At 35.3% G+C, this 23754-nt stretch overlaps 1 protein-coding gene across 12 annotated transcripts in view; it reads right to left on the reverse strand.

Moving 5' to 3' along the window:
* Positions 1–3215: 3215 nt before the first annotated feature.
* Positions 3216–23754, reverse strand: part of LOC132368518 (sodium channel protein type 3 subunit alpha) — an 83570-nt gene continuing 63031 nt past the window's right edge. For all 12 annotated transcript variants that reach the window (XM_059927191.1, XM_059927184.1, XM_059927181.1 and 9 more), the window contains 7 exons: positions 13939–14061; positions 9653–9925; positions 8682–8735; positions 7716–7853; positions 6555–6659; positions 4929–5199; positions 3216–4411 (listed from right to left, as the gene is read on the reverse strand). In XM_059927191.1, the coding sequence (XP_059783174.1) occupies positions 3216–4411; positions 4929–5199; positions 6555–6659; positions 7716–7853; positions 8682–8735; positions 9653–9925; positions 13939–14061 (2160 nt within the window). The remainder of the gene's footprint in view (positions 4412–4928; positions 5200–6554; positions 6660–7715; positions 7854–8681; positions 8736–9652; positions 9926–13938; positions 14062–23754) is intronic.

Here is a 23754-nt window from a genome sequence, read left to right on the forward strand (position 1 = left end):
TATTTGAAATGCAGAATTCTCATTTTTCTCTCCACACAAATGGTTTTTCTTTACTAAAGGATCACTTGTTGGTAATTTAGTATCACTTATTGTTGATTTAGTATCACTTATTGGTGAATTTAAGTTTCTTTAATTTCATGGTATTGTTATTTCTATGTCCAACTTGATTAATTCTATTTTTTACAAAATTCTATCATGAAGTTTAATAATAGAAGGATTTTTCTTGTGAAAGTAGTTATTTCAGAAATCTATCAAATTGCATTAGCAGCCCTGTATTCTGAACATTTTTCAGAATATCCTTTAGTTAGGTATATTTTTTAAAGTTTTTTTTTTTTTTTTTGCAGCTGAGACTCTTCTGAGCATAAGATCATTTAGATATAATGCATATCAATTAATAGATTGCTTGGCTAATGATTATATAATAGGATGCATAAAAAGGTTAAGGACTTTGCAGAGTAATACTTGACTTCTCTGTGGTGTTGACAAGATCTGAAAATTTACCTGAACAGAAAGAAGGCAGTGAATTCCAATTAAGTCACCTCATACTGTTTATGTTGGGGAAATTATGAAATGCATATTTAGATCCAATTCATCAAAAATATAAGCATTATAACTGGAGTTTTCTACTGAGAAGAAACATTTGGTTTTGACCTGACATAAATCCAAGGGACCCTGAAAAAAAAGTTAATATAAATTTTCAATCACTGCATCATTAATATTTTATGTGTAGATAGGAGTTCATAAAATGGATTTAGTAACAAACTATGTAATATAACATTTATTTACTGCCAAGAAATTTGGAGATTACAATAATTACATTGAGAGGAGCTGAGGTCAAAATGTTTACAGCCAAGGGAGTTAATTGAAATTGATAACAATTGTAGATGGCTACTATTATTGTTGTTGAACTTGAAAGTTGGAATATGTGAACTTGATCTTTTGCACACAGAAAAGTTCACAAAAACTGCTTTTAATAGACTTTATTCTGTAGTATTGCTTGGTGGATCATGCAGTAGGTTGTTATAAAATTCATGTGAACTTTTACGTATACAAATGTCAGATCAAGTACAGGTTTCATTAATTATATATGTTTTAAACTTCTAACAATAAAAAAAACCCAGAAGTCAGGAAATTAAATACAATAAAAAATGAAATATTTATTCGTTTGGCTCAATAATGACATAGCTCACCATTCTTTTAGTAATAGCAATTCCCTGCATGCAGTTCATCAATACACTACAAGTAAATAGTTGTGTAAAAGGAATTAACATTAATCTTTTGGTTTGTGCAAAAAACAAAAATTTATATCATGTTAGGTAATTGCACAGCTTAGCCACTATGTTCATGGCTAAAAGGGTCAGAGCCCAAGTTATATCTCTGATAACTTTAGTGCAACAGGAATTAAAAAAATAAGACTAGTCTGCATAAGCAAATACTACAAAAGTTGAGTAAAAAAAAACCTTCCATGAATAAAGGGTTATATCGAGGCAACCATAGTTGGTAGAAAATGATCTAGGTTTGAATTTTTGACCAATGTTCTCCTACTGGAATGGTAGAAAATATATTATAACAAAGAAATCCACAAAACACATTGTCTAACTTTTATTTTAAGAAATTATCCATTGAAAATTCTTATGGATTTAAAAGTTTGGTGTTGTGATTAAAAATAAAAAGAAAAAGCATAAAGTAAAATAAATTGGCATGTCATCAACCTGAAAATAATTTTCTTATGTACAAAATGCAACAAATAAAATTGATCATATTTTTACATTATTTATATTTAAACAAGTTTTGGACATATTTTTAGCAAAATATGAAGTATAGGTTTTGACAGTAGGCAGTATGCAGTGTGTTTCCTTGAAATCTAGAGAGACACCATATGACACAAGTTGAATTAAAAATGCAAAAGGAAAGGTGCTTTTAAATAACTGCAAGCTATTCTGCTTGATGTACTAGACATAGAGCTGGTTGAAATCACTCTACTACCAACATGTGACAACTTCTCACCAAGACTTGTGAAGAATGGATTGAGTAAAATAGAGCAGCATAGGTAATTAACATGCATTAGTGTTAGTCTTCAGACTATTTAATGAATGGTGCAGGATACATCCCTGTTGGAAGCTCGTAAAAGACACATACACTGTGGTACATATTTGATTTAATAGAAGTTGTTTATCAGGAGATATATATATATATATATATATATATATATATATATATATACACACATAAATATATATATATATATATATATTCCCAAACATGCCCCACAGGATAAAATAACTATTTACATAACAGAGGGTGTATTTAATTGACATAAAATGTCAGCTTTGCTGAGAGCAGAAGATGGCAAAGTAACACTGCATCAGAAGATGGAACAACTATTCTAAAGCGATACTTTAGATATACTTTTCTAGAACAGATTTATTAGATTACTTTTTTTGGAAAACATTTAACCAAAATTAAATATAGTGCTCTGGAACTTAGAATAAAATTTGCACTTGCTGAAACAGAATACTTTGCATAAAAATAATCCTTTAAAAATTAGAGGAGACTTTACAGGCACATAACTGTTTAGATATAAACAAACAGACTAAAACACTTTCAAAATTAAAGCCGTCTAGAAAATGGAAGTACCTGAAATTGTTATTAGAATTTTTTTTTTCTGGTTTTGAGCAAGAATTTCATCTCTTGGACAAAACCCTTTTGTCTGATTATTCGAGAAACTTGTGGAGTAGGAACACAGGGATCTTATATAATTTTTTCTCAACTTAAATTTCATTTACAAAAATAGTGACGTAGTATTATGAATAAACTATGAATTAGTGACCAGGGAAATCCATTAGAACAAACTTTGTAAAAATATGGCAGATATGGAGGTTAAAAATAGAGTGGATGCATGTACTGTACTAAAAGTGTTTGGTGTAGTTACAATGATCACTTTGCACAACTATCCCTACAGTCTAGGTAGCCATTGAGTTTCTCCTCAGCAGTGTCAGCTGGTAATGAAAACAGCAACCTCTTGTCAGTGTTGATACCCTGACTCACAGAGTTGTAGTGATGGAGAGGTCACTGTCTTGTTATAGGCACTGACCATGAATATTTGTTAAAACAGTCAGTTTGGCATAGACCTCCTCTGGGAGTCCAGTTGACACATAAACTTTACCTTCTTAGGCTGTAAACAATTGATCACAAAGATAATTCTTTGTCTCTTTTTACTTTTGATTTTCCCTCACCTCTTTCCCTTTGCTTTCTTTTTCTGGTTTGTCTTTCTCAAACTTTTCATTGTCTGGCTTTGTTACACTATCATAGGAAGGAGGAGAGGTGGTAGAGGAACTTCCATCTGTTTTTTCTGGGGTGGAGTTCCCATTTAATTTGTCAATAATCATGTTGTCTTTTATAGGTAAATCAATCCTCCCTTTGATTGCCTCTTTGTTATACTCACTTAATACCGTCTTTAACCTTTGCCTTAAAAGATAACATCTGAAATTACGCTGAATGATAGCAGCAGATACCTCCTCTTGTTTGCGTTTCAAAGTGGTTGTAATGGGCTCATAGGAGACTTTGGAGGGGTTCGATGCCATGAACCGATCTTCCATTTGTATTCGAAGGGCATCCATCTCTCCACTTTCACCCAAAACACGCTTTGTAAAGGCAAATAAAATGTCGAGGCAGTGGATCCTGTCCCCACTGACCATGGGCAGATCCATAGCAATGAGCTGGACTTTGTTTGGTTTTGCTATGAGAAGAGGAGGATCCAGGGCGGCCGCAAAATCAGAGAGCTTGGAGAACTCTATGAACTGGGTGGCATCGGGATCAAACTTCTCCCAGACCTCATAGAACATCTCAAAGTCATCCTCACTCAGGGGCTCTGCACTTTCTTCAGTAGCAACACTGAAGTTCTCCAGGATGACAGCAATGTACATGTTCACTACGACCAGAAATGATATGATGATGTAACTGACAAAAAAGAAGATCCCCACAGATGGGTTCCCACAATCTCCCTTAACAGAGCTGCCAGGGTGAATTGTGTCAGGGTCACAGTCAGGTGGTGCACTGTTGAGAATAGGTGCTAGCAATCCATCCCAGCCAGCAGAGGTGGTAATCTGGAACAGGCAGATCATGCTGTTGCCAAAAGTTTCAAAATTGAACATGTCATCAATTCCAGCTTCCTTTTTAACATAGGCGAAGTTGGACATTCCAAAGATGGCGTAGATGAACATGACCAGGAAGAGCAGGAGGCCGATGTTAAACAACGCAGGAAGGGACATCATCAAAGCAAAGAGCAGCGTGCGGATCCCCTTGGCCCCTTTGATCAGACGCAGGATTCGGCCAATCCTGGCAAGACGGATCACTCGGAACAGGGTAGGGGACACAAAATATTTCTCTATCAGCTCAGCGAGAAACATACCTATGGAACAATACAGAAAACAGCTAAACAGTGAGTATCTTATGCTTATATGAATGCTTTTCCTTTGCAAGGTTAATGAAAACAACAAATTTGTTATGAGTATAAACCTTTACTGTTTGGATCCACTTCCTAATATTACCAGTGAAAGATTATAGAGTTTTATTTAATAATTCTATAATGTCATAAACCAATATGGACTCTTGCAAAATCCTATAAGTTAAATAATCTCACGTAGTGGTATGGCATTTTAAGATTATATACACCCAATTACTATGAATAGTTATCCTCACATATGAAATGTGCCAACAGCAAACAAAGACTATTTCTGAAATCTTCAAATATGTTGTTTTCTTTTTTCAAATAGTTAAATTCTTCAGTTAGTGGAAGATGAACAAGAGTGTTGAACTTTAGATCTATACACATTATGATTCTTAGATCTAATTTCCATGTTACACAGGTGATAGGCTTTGGGGACTTTTCCAACAACAGCACTTCTCTGTAAATAAACCATTCTTACCTACAATGGAGAGAATCACCACCACAAAATCAAAGATGTTCCAGCCTATGGTGAAGTAGTAGTATCTGAGGGAGACAAGTTTCAGCACAAATTCTCCAGTAAACAGGATAATGAACACAAGGTTGATCCGGGACAAGACTAGAGTCATATATTTGCTCTGGTCATCAGTTTCTACCATCATGGTGACCATATTGAGGCAGATAAGGATCATGATGCTGATATCAAAAACTTGTCTGGTTACAAAATCAAAGACCATTCCTTGGAATTTGTTCTAGAAAGAGAGGAAGGAGAAGGTTAATATGCATATTTCATAAATATTGATCCATAAAATTGCAGATGCAGTCCTTCTATGTATGGCCCATGGGATGTGCACCCTTCTCACATTATCGCAAACAAATTTGTTTAAAAAAAGAGAAATAAATGAAAAATGTCATATGACAAAACCAAAATATAATTGTTTTATTTAGGTCTCATGGGAAGACAAAGCTGAATAAAACATAAATTGGTGGCAACTGGTTGATAATGTGCATGGGCTTTGCTTGATTTTAATAACTATGATAATTTTTACAAAAAATAATGACAACTAATAATGAAGATTTACAAAGTAGGTTAATATAGACAGACTTTTAGATGGATGAATATGCCAATTCATTTATCAGTGCTTTAGGGATTTTGAATTATAGCTTATTTCTGTCTGTCCATCCCTCAAAATATGTCAGTTTTTTTCTATTTAATTCTGCCTCTTCTAACTATAATATTTAAATGACATTCAGTAAAGCAGGTATATGCCCTTTTGTGTTCCCTGCCTTACCTCCTCCCTCCACCCTGCTTCCCCCCCCCCCCCCCCCCCGCCTGCACCTACTCCAACTACTCTTAAAAATAATGCAAAGTGAAGTCATTTATAGGATTCATGAGACCTTGTCAAGTCCCAGTTCTGGTGATTACAGGCTTTGTGACTTTACGTACAGTATTTACCTTCTTTGGGTCTCAGTTCCTTATTCCTTACCCATCTAAGAGGATAGGTGATTGAGAATACAGCTCTGTGAACATAATCCACCATCTTTACGACTTTCCACTATAATGAAGCTCCACAGAGTACGCCTTCTGAATAAATCTTTTGTGTGTGGGTGTATTTGCTGAAACAAACTATTTTGATGATACCCTTTTCCTTTCTAAAAACGTTAAAAATATTTTCTAGTCATAACAATGGAGAGAAAAAACAGCATAGAGGGAGCCCATGGGTGTAGAATGGGAAGTCTGGAAAACTCCATCTACTTAAAAGGACAAGAGGGTGCCATGTAACAAGATCAGAGGAGCTGGGACCAGGTGCGTTGTTGGAAGCAGTAGGTGGCAGCAGGAGCATGAACCTTGCTTTGGAAGCAGTTATTGGGAACCCTGACTTGGAGGTTTTCAACTGACAAACTAAAGAACATTGCCTCATTTTTAAGAACTTAGTAATTCTTACAAGTGTAGTAGTTGCTAATTGTGTTACACAGTATGTACTTTACAATTAGGTCATATTATATATTGGTGATATCACCTAATATGTTCTGATCCAGAGCACTGCCCAATTTCATCATATGGAAATAGGGCTTTGGAATGTTAAAGAAGATGAGTAATTCTTACTGCAGGCCGAGGTATGGGTTTCTGAGGTTTCTTGGACCCAAGTTTCTTCATTGCATTGTAATATTTTTTTTGTTCCTCTGTCATAAATATGTCTTGACCTCCAAAGTAAAGACATAGTATAAAACTGGTTACAATCCAACCTGTATTACAACAGTACTTTTACAAAAGTATTTCTGAGTCTTTCCTTTAATCCTTTTTTTCAGTTTTTAAATGGATATTATCCTACTTCATATAGATTTATCCTGCTTTTCCCTTTTATGTGAAATTCTGAGTACCTTAACATTATGTAAAACCCATAATCACATAAAACTCTGATTAGCACAGGATTCTAATTTGATTATATTACGTTTAGAAGGAGGCTCAGGAGTCTCAAATATATTTTCATGAAAGAAAAAAAAATCTTAGTCCATTTCAGTGTTGACAATTTTACTTCTTTATTCAGCACTTTTTGAGCACTTCCTGTGTCTTAGACAATGTACCCAGTATCAGAACTACATAGATATATAAGACACAGTGTCTATATGCCAACAAATGAAAACAACCCAGTACTGCAGAGATAACAATAATCTGTTTCTGAATCTGTTCCAAGATTCAGAAACAGGCTTTATATAGGGGAGTACCCTTAAGCTAGACCTTAAAGGATGATTAAGGGTTTGCTAGGCAAAGCATTTTAGGAAGAGAAAATCCTATGTAAAGTCATGGAGGGAGAAGAGCATGCCTTGTTCAGAAAAGGGCAGAAAATCCATGTAGCTGTGTATGTAGCAAGTGATAGTGTTAATGGTGGGTGGGTGGTGACCTGAGGAGTAGGGAAGTGCATATAGAAAGTGTGGTGTGGGAGAAGATGAAGCAGGAAGACTGGGTGGAGATAATTCCTGAAAGGCTCTGTAAGCAAGGGTAAAGCATTGAGGCCCACTGGATGTTTTGAAGCAGTGGTCATATTTTTGAGTCAGAAAGACACTACAGCAGATCTGCAGAGGATGAATCTGGAGAGGAGCCACCAGTTAGAGGCTGGACTCCTCTGCAGCTGAACTGATCACATAGTGAATGGAAGGCAATTTAAAAATGATCTAACTCTGTCATGACTATAAGTGTCCTGGTTATTTGAATGTAAAACAGACAGAACCTCAGAATGGAGAAAGGTGAGAGCTGAGGAATACTTATCTTCTTTTTCTGTTGGTTGAAGTTATCTATGATGACACCAATGAATAGATTCAGAGTGAAGAATGACCCAAAGATGATAAAGATGACAAAGTATAAGTACATATACAGATTTTCTTCATATACAGGCTGAAGTTTAACCTAAATAATATTGAAAATATTAAATAATATTTAAAAACACAATAAATACTTGAGCTAAATTAAAAATTTGGTGACTGTTGTTACTTACTATAGAGTTATTTTTGCCTTGACCTGAGATACTGTTCTGCAAAAGCAATTCTTTTTTCAAATTAGTATGACCTAGTATAATGAAAATTTGTAATTTTACAATTGTTCTTAAATCTGTTTTCCCTTTGTGGCTTACCTGTACGTATTCTTTAGAGTAAATAGCAGTGGTATAAACAAGGCAAACATTTTGAACCTGTTATTAGTCTTACTATAAATTTTTTTGCAATATTTTCTCCTTGGGTTTGGAAATGCTAGCTCTTGGAGATAAGGCTTTAATAACAGAACATCGAATTCTAAGAGGAAAATTCAGCATAAACAGATATGTTCTGAGGAACTATTTTTATTCCTGATTTCTAAATTGAGTTTCCCTGAAACTTGCTTGCTTTTATCATGATATTTTTGGAAGCTGCTTCACAGACTCTGGTTTATCATAATCTCCAGGGATAGGGAGAGACAAGTTACTTCCCCACTGATCAGCTTTCCCAATCTTAAGAGTCTCATTTACTGGACCAATCTGATTCTTCTAATCCATGCTGTTAGATATCCTTTCATATTAGATCTATAATAGACATATGTTAACCAAAATATCATTTACATTGAAGTGAATTGGCTTAAAAAGAGAATTTCTATATGCAGTTATAAATGTTCTGATTGCTTCTAATATAAAATTCTGGGCCTTTCAGTTAAATTATCACTATGGAAAAATCTAGTAGCTATAAATAGTATTTGAGTGAAACTTACATCTCGTGAATCAACAGCTGCATACATAATATCCATCCAGCCTTTAAATGTGGCCTGTAAACAACATATATTTGAATTCTGCATAAAAACCTAATCCAAGAATATGCATTTTACCATATGAAAATATGATAGTGTTATTAAATATAATTTTTTTGTACAATATTATGAAATATTCTACAAAGAGATTGAAATGGATTGAATGAAGAAATGAAATTGAAATAGAACAAGATTTTATTTCAAAACTGGAACTCTTTTTCTTTGTTTGTCTTGGAAGGTATTCTATTTTTTTCTACACTAACATGTAACTAGGTGAAACTCTCATCTCAGTCTCAAATCCCTTTCAAAAGGTAAGCTCTATGATTCAAACCTCTGGTGTGTTTAAACACTCAACTGTTTTCATTAAATTCTTGATTAGTTAATATACTGTCAGTTAAGTCAAAATAATTAAATATTACACATTTTGAAATCCACTCCATAAGATTTGCATTTCCACACATAGTAGAACTATACTCCTTAGATGTTGGTACAATTAATTATCTGTACATTAATCTGTACATTATCTGTACATTATCTGTACCTGTGTATTAATTGATTAATACATAGATTAATAATCTATACATTTAATCACTACATTATATATGTTATTATTTTAATACATATAATTGCTTCTTTGGCATTTATTGCTACAGAAAATTAAAAATGGTAATAGCACAGTAACACTCAATAATAGAATAAGAAAAGACAGAGAGCAGAAATCACATTAAAACATATTAACAACTGAACACTGGGGAAAATACATTTTAAAATCACTGCAAAACATCTTCTTTACAGTCAAGTCATGCTAATAGTACAGGTGTTATCATCAACTACTTTCGTGCTATCAGATATTAATCACTCAAAGAACATCAGAGAAATCATCTTACTTGAAACATTTTGAAAATGTATTCAAAACTCATGCAGTAGGCACTTACCACTTGAAGCAATGCGAGATAGCCAGCGCCAACATTATCAAAGTTTACTTTCACGTTTTTCCACCGAGCTTTCTTGCCAAGAGCCTGACAATCACTCAAATTGTTAACTTCACTAACTTCAAACATGTTACCAGTTGTCGTGTTTACACAGTGGTAGAACTTGCCAGCAAACAAATTCACACCCATGATGCTAAAGATCAGCCAGAAGATGAGGCAAACCAACAGCACGTTCATGATAGAGGGAATTGCTCCAACAAGAGCATTCACAACCACCTAGAAGAGGAGATAAGGATAAGGCAGCTTACAAATCGTTAAAATGGAAACCATTTCTTCCGTTATTTATTCAATATAAAATGGGTGTGAAGCGAGTTAAATAAAAATCTATGTGGACAAGTTTGTTTCTTCTGATATTTTCTAGGACATAGTCGGTAGGGGAAAACAAACAGTGACACACTAAAGAGCTAAAGGATTTAAAGAAAGCAAAATATGCCAAAGTGTGAAAAGAAATAAACAAAAACCTGATATAGTAAGATGGAGTCAGAAAATGTTTGTATGCTGGGGAAAAAAAGAAAAAAAAAGTTGTATTAAATACCAACAAGAAATAATCATCATTCAACAATACATGTTAACTTTCAAGAGTGTTCATGAATGACTGATGATTTGAAAACATGGTTAAACAAACCCATTACAAATAAACAAAGTATTAATAATGCCTTAAATCTGTATCACCAGATCAAGTTAACTTTTGATGAAGATGAAGAATGGTATAAGGAATTTACAAGGTCCTTTTTCCCCATATTGATAATTCCTAATTTTAAAAAAGTATATTAAATTAGGAAATGAGATGGAATTCATCTCTGGACATAAATTACTGAATGTATTCCCATTATTATTGATCCAAATCTCTTAAATGTTCACTTCAGGGCACATGTTACTTCACCAACCCAGGCCAACCTATTTCATGAAGGAGAAATTCAGTCATCTTTCCTCTAAATTCAGAAGAGATTAATGTGTATTTTCAAATCTCTAGTGATTTGTATCTTTTGTTATCTAATTAATCTAGCTCATACTGGGACTATTTTGTTAAGCACTTATATTAAATGAAACGATTGTTTTATTTTAAAATACTGAAACATTATTTTAGAAATCAACACCAAAGAACTTTAAATTAATATCAAAACCTGAAATCCAAAACTGTAAAAATTTCTTATGCTACTTGAATCTTACTTCTTTTAGAAATTGTCATATATATTATACTGAAACCAGGTTTTCTTGGCTCTAAAATTTGTGTAAAATGACCTCCCACAAGTTCTCTTATCATCAAATAAACGCATACTTTTTACCATGTTTTATACCTAGAATGTTAATTCTGCCATATGACAAAATTAAAAATGCCAAACTTAGAATAGTTTTCAGATTAGAGCAAACTTGGAAGTTTTCTATTTTGTTCAATTGCTATCTCCCCTCAAAAATGAATTATTAATATGAAACCATGCAACCAGACGAAGGCTTAAATAATGTGAGTAATGGTAAAAGACTGGTGTGGAAAAAACTTGAAATTACATAATCATTTTTATTAATTTTATCTTGTCTTGTGACTTTATTTATCAAGCAGCAATGAAAGAAAATTATAATGTAAAAGCAAGTATTTCTTTGCTTACAGTGCATCTGGAGAGTGGTTTCATTCTTCTTGGTGAGTGAATCTCAAAGTCAAGACTGAAGTGTTTTTATCGCTTAAACAAACCACCTCCTAACATAAAAGCCCGTGGCCTAGAAGAAATTCAATATCCATGTGCATCTGCAAGCTGGATTAAACAAAGCTGGCCTTTGTGCTAAATAATATTTTGAGGGGCGTGGCAAGTAGATATGTATATAAGTGTGTACTTTATGTTTAGATGCATAAAATATACATTAAGGAAGAGAGCTGCAGAGGAAAATACAAGTGCTAATGGAAAAAGTGAACCTCATTCAGAATGCTCACTTAAAAGGGAGATCTATGAAACAAACCCCAGGGGTTGCCTTCAATGCTTAGTTAATTATCCTAACCCCTACTTTGGTTGCTTAGGATATATAGATTTTGTCAGAGGCTACAATTTAGTGTTGTTTTCTTGTACAACAACTTTTATTACTGATATTAATTGAAGAAGTAGAGCATACAAAAACCATTCTATCTGTCATTCATTACTGTAATTTTTGAGAAATCAAACTACCTATTGAGAGGAAGAAAAATCTCCTCCTAGGATGAATGTCAGTAGTAAATAGTCATTATAAAATGCATAAGCAATGAAAAGAAATAAATGGCAACACATAGTTTATACTTGTTGTGGAAATATCCTTTAACTGTCACCAGAAGACTTGGATTCTAATTCTAGTTCTGCCACAAACAATTTTTGAGGGCCTGTTTTAGTTTCAGGAGACTAGGCTTAGTGATCCTTAGGATTTCTGCTTTGAAATTTTGTAATTCTATGAAATAAATATCAGAAGAGTATGGCAATCAAGACAATATGGTACTGGCACAAAAACAGAAACATAGATCAATGGAACAAGATAGAAAGCCCAGAGATAAACCCACGCACCTATGGTCAACTAATCTATGACAAAGGAGGCAAAGATATACAATGGAGAAAAGACAGTCTCTTTAATAAGTGGTGCTGGGAAAACTGTACAGCTACATGTAAAAGAATGAAATTAGAACACTCCCTAACACCATACACAAAAATAAACTCAAAATGGATCAGAGACCTAAATGTAAGACCGAACACTATAAAACTCTTAGAGGAAAACATAGGAAGAACACTCTTTGACATAAATCACAGCAAGATCTTTTTTGATCCACCTCCTAGAGTAATGGAAATAAAAACAAAAATAAACAAATGGGACCTCATGAAACTTCAAAGCTTTTGCATAGCAAAGGAAACCATAAACAAGACGAAAAGACAACCCTCAGAATGGGAGAAAATATTTGCAAACGAATCAATGGACAAAGGATTAATCTCCAAAATATATAAACAGCTCATGCAGCTCAACATTAAAGAAACAAACAACCCAATCCAAAAATGGGCAGAAGACCTAAATAGACATTTCTCCAAAGAAGACATACAGATGGCCAAGAAGCACATGAAAAGCTGCTCAACATCACTAATTATTAGAGAAATGCAAATCAAAACTACAATGAGGTATCGCCTCACACCAGTTAGAATGGCCATCATCAGAAAATCTGCAAACAACAAATGCTGGAGAGGATGCGGAGAAAAGGGAACCCTCTTGCACTGTTGGTGGGAATGTAAATTGATACAGCCACTATGGAGAACAGTATGGAGGTTCCTTAAAAAACTAAAAATAGAATTACCATATGATCCAGCAATCCCACTACTGGGCATATACCCAGAGAAAACCATAATTCAACAAGTCACATGCATCCCAATGTTCATTGCAGCACTATTTACAATAGCCAGGTCATGGAAGCAACCTAACTGCCCATCGACAGACGAATGGATAAAGAAGATGTGGTACAATGGAATATTACTCAGCCATTAAAAGGAATGAAATTGAGTCATTTGTTGAGACGTGGATGGATCTAGAGACTGTCATACAGAGTGAAGTAAGTCAGAAAGAGAAAAACAAATATCGTATATTATGGATGTATGTATGTATGTGAAACCTAGAAAAATGGTACAGATGAACTGGTTTGCAGGGCAGAATTTGAGACACAGATTAGAGAGCAAACGTATGGACACCAAGGGGGGAAAACCGCGGTGGGGTGGGGATGGTGGTGTGCTGAAATGGGCGATTGGGATTGACATGTATACACTGATGTGTATAAAATTGATGACTAATAAGAATCTGCAGTATAAAAAAAAAAAACCAGAAAAACAGCTAATACTAAACTTTCTTTGGGTTATTTGTATGGAAATATGTTAATATAAATGTTTCAGACATTACATGAAATTTCTAAAAATCTTATATGTTCTGGTATAATGTTGTAAGTCATAATTCTAGTTATTTAAAATGTGTATCTCAGAAATAACTAAAAAAAAAAAAAGTATGGCAGCCCTCTGTATCTAAATCATTACCTACACTTAATTTTTTTTTCAACAACACGTTTTATTTTATTTATTTATTTATTTTTTGGCCACGCTGTGTGGCATGTGGGATCTTAGTTCCCTGACCAGGGATTGAACCTGTGCCCCCTGCGTTGGGACCCGGAGTCTTAACCACTGGACTGCCAGGGAAGTCTCTACATTTAATTTTGACATGAATCATCAGAGAGCCTTTATTTTTCTTACCCTCATGCCTTCAAACCGGGATAAAGCCCTCAGTGGTCTTAAAGCTCTTAATGTCCGTAGGGATTTGATGGCACCAAGTTCTGAGTAACCGAGAGCATTGGCTACCAAGCTAACCAAAGAAACCTAAAGAAGAAACAAATATCAATCAGTCCACCAAGAAAATATCTATTCTTTAGTGCCAACCAAATAAAACTTCAGACATACCTTGGCAGCCTTCATATTCCACATAGTGCGATCATCTTACATTGCCAGCCTCATATCATATTATTGCTTATCAGTGAAACTGGAGTCTTTGCCCATTTATATAAACATCTGTAAACCTCTCCAGTTAGATATTTTACCCATGGAGCCCTTTTCAACCTGTGCGTACACCACTGATGATTCTGGATTTGATTCAAAAGCCATATGCTCCACGTATCTGTGCTTAATATCATTGATTAGAAATCATGCTTTGCTTCCAAATTTATGTAATATCTCGGTTATGTGTATTGGAGGCATTGACCATGTAATAGAGTCAATACGTTAGATATCTTCTCTCCCCTTCCAGGTCACATTAACTTTTTATGGGCTGAGATGAAGCATTTTTCTTTTAACGTTCCTAATAATGTCTGGTTGAATGTGTTTTAGTCAATATATGTTGGATAAATAAAAAAAGAAGAAACTATAACCTGGAAAAACATTTTATCGACCACATAGTTTCATAGTAATGAAAAATATTTTATCTAAACTACTGGACTTACAATTTAGAATACAGTACCTCTCATTCAGAATGATAATACATCTTTCTGATATTTACACAAATGCTAAATTTTACTTAAATATATGAAAGGTTAAAGAAGACATGTCTTTTTTCGGAGGAAGAGACTTTATTGCTTTTATTTTCTTTCAATATAATAACATTTATTGAAAATTTACTATATGTTAGGTTCTGTTCTGAGTGTCTTACATGTATAAATCTCAAGAAGTAGGTACTATTACTTTTGCCTTTTCACCAGTGAGGAAGTTGAGTTTCCCCCACACTCCCCCCTTCAAAAAAAAAAAGGATGTACAGGTAGAAAGAGGTGAAGTTAGAATCCAAGTGATCTGACTTCAAAACCATATCTTAACCTTTTTCCTCATTATCAAAAATTCATTCTTAATCTGAACCACAGAACACAGAAAATGACTTGTATGATTATCTTCTCAATTCTTGCAAGGATTGTATATAACTATCCTCTTCTTGATGCATCGGAGAGAGGTTAATTTACTACATCCACTGGATGGGTCATGGTGTAAAGGTGACACCAAAACCAGAACCGAGACTTTACAGGCAAATGGAGCCACTGTCCCCTCATTGTTTAATTTAACATACATCTCGCAGAATTGAACAGAAAAATAAATGACTTGAATGTTAAACTTCACTAGTGGCAGTATAATTTATCAAGCTATTCATTTCTGTCTAGTGTTCGCTGCTACAGAAGAGTGGAAAGATGGGGAAGGTTATTATTAGAGAACCCACAGGCTTCTATATTCTGGGCTCATTTGCCTCTGGAAGCATTCACAGCTTCTTTAAGTTTCTGGAGCTGCTTTCTGAAGACTTCCCTCATCTTCCCAACCAAGTCCTGAGACTTGTGCATTTAAAGGGAAGTGGCTGCAAATTTCTCAAGACCCTGATGTAAGGAAGCCCACGCTTTGAAAGGAAACGAAAGGTAATGGTCAGAACCAGGAGGTTCTGGAAGAATAGCAAGTTGTGGGTTCAAAGCTGAGAGGTACCACTTGCACACTGGGGCGGCTCTGTGTGTTGCTAGAGAAGCTGCATCGTAGTAAACTGCCCTCTTTTAATGGACTTCATGTCATTTTGTGTAGGACAAAAACTCATTTTATTAAGTATTGTGAAAAACTTAATATGCTTTAAAGGCAATTTTGAAATAAATAATTTTAAAGATTTTCAACATACTTAAAATTGGAAGATGATGCCTTATGTTGGTAGGGTGCTTTAAAACTTACAGTGATCTTTTTCACTCATTATCTGTGTCTCAGAGTAGTCAAATGACTAGTCCAAGAAAAGGAAGCAAGGGGCAAGCACATAATTGGAATTTCTGTTTTCAAGTCCAGTGTGTTTCCCATCTCAGCAACTTTGTCCTCGACCTTTCAATACACAGTGTTTTAATCTTAGTCTCTTATGCTAAACACAAAAGGCATTCTTCCTAATGTGTGCAAAGTGTAACAGAAACTCTTTGCCAAAAACTGAATTTTTAGTACAAATTTACGTGATTCTAGATACCTTACTACCCAGAAAATATATGAAACCACAGGGGGTGGTTTAGTTGTCATCCACACCCTTCCACGGTCCTGTGGCAGTTGAGACTGAGAAGGAAGGGAATAATGCAGGAGGGGGTTGACGGTTCTGAAGAAGACCCTGGAAGTCCTGTGATTGTTTAATGAACTAAGTGATATGAATTTATTTCCCTTAGAATGGCTAAAGATAATTTTTTAAATTCAGTATAAGCAGTTAAAAGATTAACACCATATGATCACCTCCGTACATTGAGATGATACATTTCAATGCAAAGCCTTGCTTAATTTTTGATGGAGAAATTTAGAAGCATTCTCATTAAAACCAGAAATAAAAAAATATGTCCACTAGCAACATTATTATTTAACACTTTCTGGAAAAAGAAATAAGAGCTATAACAATTAGAAAAGTGGAAGAAGCCATTATTTACATATATGTTATTGTTGACCTCAAAAAATCAGGGGAATAAAGTGAAAAACTATTATAAACAATAATATAATTATTTTTGGTTCTAGTATATTTTTTCATATTAATTTTTTAATGTTTATATGTGTCTTTTGAAACTACACAAACTTTAAAATATTAACAAGGAAAAATAAAAGTATAAGAATAATCTAAAATATTGTTTTAAGAAGAAGAGCAATCAGAAAGGACAAATTCCACCTGATATTAAAGCTAATTATAGATCTGCAAAAATTAAAGCTGTCATATTAGTAGACAAAGAAGTGAATTAAACAAACCCAAATTAGACCCAAGGCATACTGGCATACCAAGATTTAGCATATAGAAAAGGGTAGCATTTTAAATGAGAGGTGAAAGAAACAACTAAAATGAGAAACCATTTTGAGGAAGATAGAATTGGAGTCTCACCTCACACCTTACACCAAAATAAGTTCCAGACTGATCAAAAATTAAAACAGGGCTTCCCTGGTGGCGCAGTGGTTGAGAATCTGCCTGCCAATGCAGGGGCCACGGGTTCGAGCCCTGGTCTGGGAAGATCCCACATGCCGCGGAGCAACTAAGCCCGTGAGCCACAATTACTGAGCCTGCGCGTCTGGAGCCTGTGCTCCGCAACAAGAGAGGCCACGATAATGAGAGGCCTGCGCACTGCGATGAAGAGTGGCCTCCACTTGCCGCAACTGGAGAGGGCCCTCGCACAGAAACGAAGACCCGACACAGCCATAAATAAATAAAAAAAAAATAAATAAAAAATTAAAACATAAAAATGGATGAAGAAACAAAACTCAAACAGTAAAGCTGAGGGAAAAAGCATGACAAAATGTTTTAATAATCTTTAAAGCAAATGGTCTTCTAAGCATGAGAAAAACCAAAAAGGGAGAAAAAGGCTGATAAATTTGACTAAACCAATATGAAAACATTTTCACATGACAAAAAAAGCTCAAGAGACAAAAGCCCAAATCAGCAAAATAGTCATACCACATGTGACAAAATAGTAAATTTCCTTAATGTAAAAAGAGGTCCTACAAATCAGTAACAAAAAGGTCATTAAAAAAAAAAAAAAAAAAAAAAGGTCATTAACCAAATAGTATAACATACAAATTCCCTCTAAACTTTCATTTTAATATATTTGTTTGAACAACATATTTATTTATACTCCTTATTGAAATTTAATTCGAAGGAAAGCAAAACAATACAAAGAGAATGCAAGAAGAGACAAGAAGGAAGAGAGTTTTAAAAAATTTCTGGAGTTTGAAAAAATAAAGCACACCGGAATGATTACTTTCTCAGCAGAGCAAAAGCAGCAGCAGAAACCCAAGTGCCTGAAGAAGTAAGTCAAATTGTTCCAATGGACTCTGAAAAGGCTCTGGACATGGAGGCCCTGTGTTCTTCTGAAACAGGGGGTTAATGGATGGCACTGAAAACAGAATCGATTGAAAGTCTCTATATAGGGAAGCTGGACATTCTTGAGTCCCTTCACCCACCCCTCTCCAGCCCTGCCAGAGAGCAGAATGGAGTAATACTCCTTCACGGCTTACAAAGTAAAATCTGTATTTGTTACAGAGGTCAGAACGTAGCAACAATAATCCGCATTGTGGTTGGGTTTCCTTGTGAGACGACAAAAGCCTCTTTGATACATCATGCAATGGAGGGTTTTCCGTTAATAGTACCATAGGGTTTAAATAGCATGTGGACTAACTCAGTATTTCCTAGAGAAGGGCACCTAGAGTTTCAGATTGCTAAGTGCATACCTCCTTCCTTCTACTCCAGAACAGTCGGCTAAGCAGCTTCTAAAAAGGGGCTCAGGTGATGGTGAGGGAACAGGTACAAATCTTCCATGGAAGTGGTGGCAGAGGGCTCTTAACGAAGATGGGAGGTTGGGAATACTGGAGATGGCAGGATTGGATCAGCTGGGATGGGTAAGGTTTATGGTAGGAATGGAGTGAAGACCATCCAGTGTCTGAGAACTGAAGAACAGTTCGTATGCAGTGTCAGTCAGGAATGAAAGTCCTTACACTTTTATGTAAGGGAAGTCTGTAACTCAAGGCTGCCTCTTTGCTTTTGACATTCTTCTACTTTTATCTTAGGCTTTTATAGTTTATTTATTTGTCTATAACTTTTTACATGATTAGAAAATTCATAATGTTCACCAGACATGTAAAAGTGAGCATCTTGGTAATTATGGTATTGTTTGTGGCAGAGGGAAACGAGATAATCTAAGTGCTCATTCCTGGGGAATGGATGAGTAAATTCTGGTGGTGCATCGCTGGGGACTGCACTGTGTCATGTAGACACCATGGGTTCCATAGGAATTTCACTGAAATATTCCAAACACCATTTTTTTAAAAACGAGGACTTTGAATCAGGTGATTTCTAAGTTTACTTCCTTCCTGGAATTCCATAATTCAGTAATTTCAAGATGATTAAAGCAATATAACGCTACATGTTATTCATGTTGAGAAGATAAATCACAGTATCTTTACTAATGGAGGCTTCATCTTTAATCAAGTACTCTACTGGTAAAATACTGGTAAAAGTGCTAGTCTGATTGATAGTGAGCATGATTACTTATGGGGTATGTAATTGTGAATCTGTGCTTAGGTTTAATTATTGTTTTTTTCTAGGAAAATAGGAGTTGTTTTTGACATTTTACATAATGAACATATGTTATATAGTCACTTAATAGCTAAGTAATTACTCCGTGTCTCAGTTTCCTCATCTACAAAATTGGGATCATAACAGTGGATACCTCAGTGGTTGTTGTGATGATTAAATGAATTAAAGCAAAGGTTAATCGTTATTAATATTATCCATGAGAGCCCTTATCTGCCTTTACTGTCACTGCTTAGAATCATAGCAGTGATGAGCTGGTACGATATCCCATGGGAAGGCTTTTAGAAAAAGAAAGAGCCACGTGGATCTTCCGAAGGGAGGTATTTAACGAGGTCATGATTAGAGGCAGGGAGAACATTTATAAAGCAGCTCAGTGCTTTGTGACCACCTAGAGGGGTGGGATAGGGAGGGTGGGAGGGAGACGCAAGAGGGAGGACATATGGGTATATATGTATATGTATATCTGATTCACTTTGTTATAAAGCAGAAACTAGCACACCATTTTAAAGCAATTATACCCCAATAAAGATGTTAAAAAGAAAAAAAAAGCCATTGCTTGGTCCAGTTAGTCATTGTGATGTTGGTGTGTTGTTGAAGAGGAGGGTCCAGACCTCCAATTCATTTTTTAGTTGGTAATTTGAAGTAGAATTTGCTGATTGATTGACTGTGAGGGGTGAAAGAAAGGGAGAGGCTGAAGATGACATTTAGCTTAGCTTCATAAATATACCACTACCAGACTTAACAGGACATTCAGGAAGAAATTCATGACTGGAGGGAAAAAATAATGAATGTACTCAGTCAGGAGGAGTATCAGTAGGTATTATCTAGGAAGCAATTAGAAATGTGAATTGGGGTTTAAGGAAAGACCAGTATTGGCTAAAAGTCATAATCTTTTAAAAACTGGAATATAGAATTTATGCTGTTAAATTAACAGGATTATCTCTTTAAAACTAACCAGTGAAAAAATGTTCTTATTAATAAATTGATAATGCTAAAAGAATTAAATTCTTCCTGAAAAGGAAGAAAGTGAGTCATTCCTATTAGGAGACATTTGTAGAAAAAGCCAAAGCACATACTAGACTGTTTACATGGAAGTATGTTTGAAGAGAGATCAGAAATTGATATGAAATGATAATAATTTATAGCTTTTCAGTTCCTTTACCTCAAAGTTCTTAATTTAATCAAATATTTCCACAAGAGCTCCAGGTGAAATTCAAGGCAGGTGTGTCCATATTAGCAAGGCATCTTATTGTTTTCATTCACCACCACCAAAGGCAGCCACCTTCAGAGTGTAATGTGGGAACTCTTTGACTAGTGCAACATGACATTTTACATATATCTGTGCTCTGTTGCAAAATATGGGGCAAAGAAAGAGCACAGTGCTAGACAGAGGTAGCTCTGACCTAATAGCTGTGTGACATCTCTAAACCTCATTTTATCAGTAGCAAAATAGAGATAATAATAAGAATTACATCTTATTGTTAAGAGATTAATAAATACTGTATAATTAAAGAGATATTGATAATGAGGTTGGTAATGTAGGGGTTAGGAAGCACGGTCATTAGAGCCAGATTCCTTGGTTACAAAATCCAGCTTAGCCTCTTTCTTACTTACTGTGTTTACAAGTAACAACTTTTCTTTGTCTTAGTTTCCCCATCTGCAAAATGAGAATAATTATGGTTTCTAACTCATAGAGTTTTGAAGATTAGATGAATTAACATATGTAAAGTGATTTTAGCAGCAATTGTACACAGTAAGCATTAAATCAGGGTTACCAATTTTCTTTATTATTAGGTAAGGCTCTGAATTAGTGCTATTCCCACAGTAAGTGCTCAGGAAGTCCTAGGCATCTTATTGTGGCTACTAATATTAATAACAATTCTGGCTTCATTATTGAGGATGCTGATATGTCAAGAATAAATGTCAAGAATGGCCAGGATCACCAGATTCTAGAGGTTGATGGCAACTGTAAATACATATTAGAATCAGAAAATGTCCCTATTCTGCTTTTATTCACTTCAGCAGAGCAGCTGATGAGGATTCTAAGGAGCCCTTGAGCAAGCAGGATGTCTGAGTAGCAGACATCAAGCATCTCATTTCAACCACATCAGCAACCTGTGCTGTCTGTAAAGTGGAAATCACTTGTGGACAATAAATATTTCATGATGGTTGAATCTTTACCAAGAGTGTGTTTTGGACACATTAGCACCTTAGGATAATTTAGAACCAAATTTGAAGTTGTCATGATAGATGCTCAATGAATTTTCTTAGGAATGACACTTATGCAAAAATCCATAAGGACCACAAGAAATGTGAATTTTTTTCAATAAATTATGATCACATGTTTAATTCATTCTGTGGATAATAATAGCATCTAAAGTATAGCTTGTATAGTTATAATACAGGATAGTTTGGTTTTCATATGAAGATAGTATCTTTTGCCTTTGGATAGGGGAAAATAATTATACAGAGTTAGAAAAAGTGGTCCATCTAGTGTGGTATTCTGACAACAAAGGCATGGGTTAAGTTGTCCTACTTTATTCCAACCTGAATGATCATACTTGCTCTCTCTATCTCCTCGCCTCCATTCTTTCCTCAATCTTACCAATATTTCTAGTACTTTATCCCCATACTTCCATGAGACATCTCTTAGCCATGACAGCAGTGACGTCTATTCTGCCAAATCTAAGTGTCATTTCTCAGTACTCATGTCACTTGACCTCCTTGCAGCCTTTGACAAAACTGATCACCTCTCCTTTGGAAAAAACCAGCTATCCTTCTCTGGGCTTCTGTGATACCATGTATATTCTGTTTTCCTTTTTCTTCTAATTGCTACTTCTCAATCTAATTTACTGGTTCCTTCTCTTTTGCCCAACTTCTAAATGTTGAAGTGTCTCCAGAGTTTGGTCTGGGCTCTTTTGTTTGTCAACTTGCATTCTCTGCCTAGGTGAGCTAATCCAGGTTCATGATTTCAAATGTCATCTCTTTCCTGATGACTGCTAAATCCATAATCAGGTGTTAGATTCTCTTCAGAACTCGAGACTTGTGTAAAACTCACCGTGTACTCTTGAATGTCTAATTGGCATCTCAAACTTAGTACATCCCTCTTCCACCTACCATCTGCTTGCCCTGTCAAGCCTGTTTTCTGATCTTACCCATTCCAGTTAATGGTTTCATCTTCTACCCATTTGTTCAGATTGAAAGAAACTCTGTTCATTGAATTCTCCCTTTTCTTCATATCATACATCCAGTTCATCAGTAAGTCTCATCACCTTAGTCTAAGACATAGTCTCTCTTTCCTAGATTATTAACACAGCTCCCTAATTGGTCTCCCTGCTTTGACTTTTTTGCTGTTCCTTCCCCGTAGCCAGATGCGATAATTTAAAAACAGTAGAACAGATCCCTGCTCACCCTTTCTCCCTTGAGTTTCCCATTGTAACTGTAATCAATATACATTAAATTACATAATATGTACAATATACATTAAATTACAGTAAAACATGAACTTCTTACCATGGCCTCTAGGTGCCTTTCTGAATTCAGTGTCTATTACTCTTGCCTGTGTTTCATCGCACACAAGCACAACAGTTTTTCTTCTGTCTCTTGAGTGTCCCTGGCTCATACTTCGGCGCCTTGAGATTGTTCTTTTCTATTCCCTCAGGTCTTCAAATAACTGTCCCATTGTTATAGACTGAATGTTTATGTCCCCCCCAAAGTTCATATTTGAAACCTAATCCCCAGTGTGAAGGTATTTGGAGGTGGGGTCTTTGGGAGGGTATTAGGTCATGAAGGCAGAGCCCTCATGAATGGGATTAGTGCCCTTATTTATAAAAGACACCCCAGAGAGCTTGCTTGCCCCCTTCCTGTATGTGAAAACTGCTGCCTATGAATCAGGAAGCAGGCTCTCACCAGACATTGAATCTGCTGGCGCTTTATTCTGGGACTTTGCAGCCTCCAGAACTGTGAGAAATAAATTCTGTTGTTTATAGGTCACTAAGTCTATGGTATTCTGTTACAGCAGCCCAAATGGACTGAGACACTCTTTCTCATCATTTACCTTCTCATCATTTACCTCATCAAAGACACCTTCCATAGAGACTCTGGGTAAAACTCTCCTGCTCCCCACTCTGCAGTCATTCTCTATCCTGTTATCCTGTTTTCTTTCATAGCAGTGATCACCATCTGCTTTTATCTTATTTTTGGATTTTATTTGTTTACATCTTTACTGTCTGTTCCACTCTCTCCTAGAGTGTTAGATCCTGTAGATCTAACAGGGCTTGATTTGTCTTGTTCATATCTCCTTTATCTAAAATAGCATGTGGCCCTTATTAGGTGCTCAAAATATTTATTAGATCAATGAATGAATGTTAACGGAGGTTGGAGAGATAACCCAATACTTTTATTTTTAGGTAGAGAATTGAAGATAGATAAATTTTACATAGATAAATTTCTCCAGGTTTGAAAGTGTA

Source organism: Balaenoptera ricei, chromosome 7, assembly GCF_028023285.1.
Source record: "Balaenoptera ricei isolate mBalRic1 chromosome 7, mBalRic1.hap2, whole genome shotgun sequence".
NCBI classification, from domain to species: Eukaryota; Metazoa; Chordata; class Mammalia; order Artiodactyla; family Balaenopteridae; genus Balaenoptera; species Balaenoptera ricei.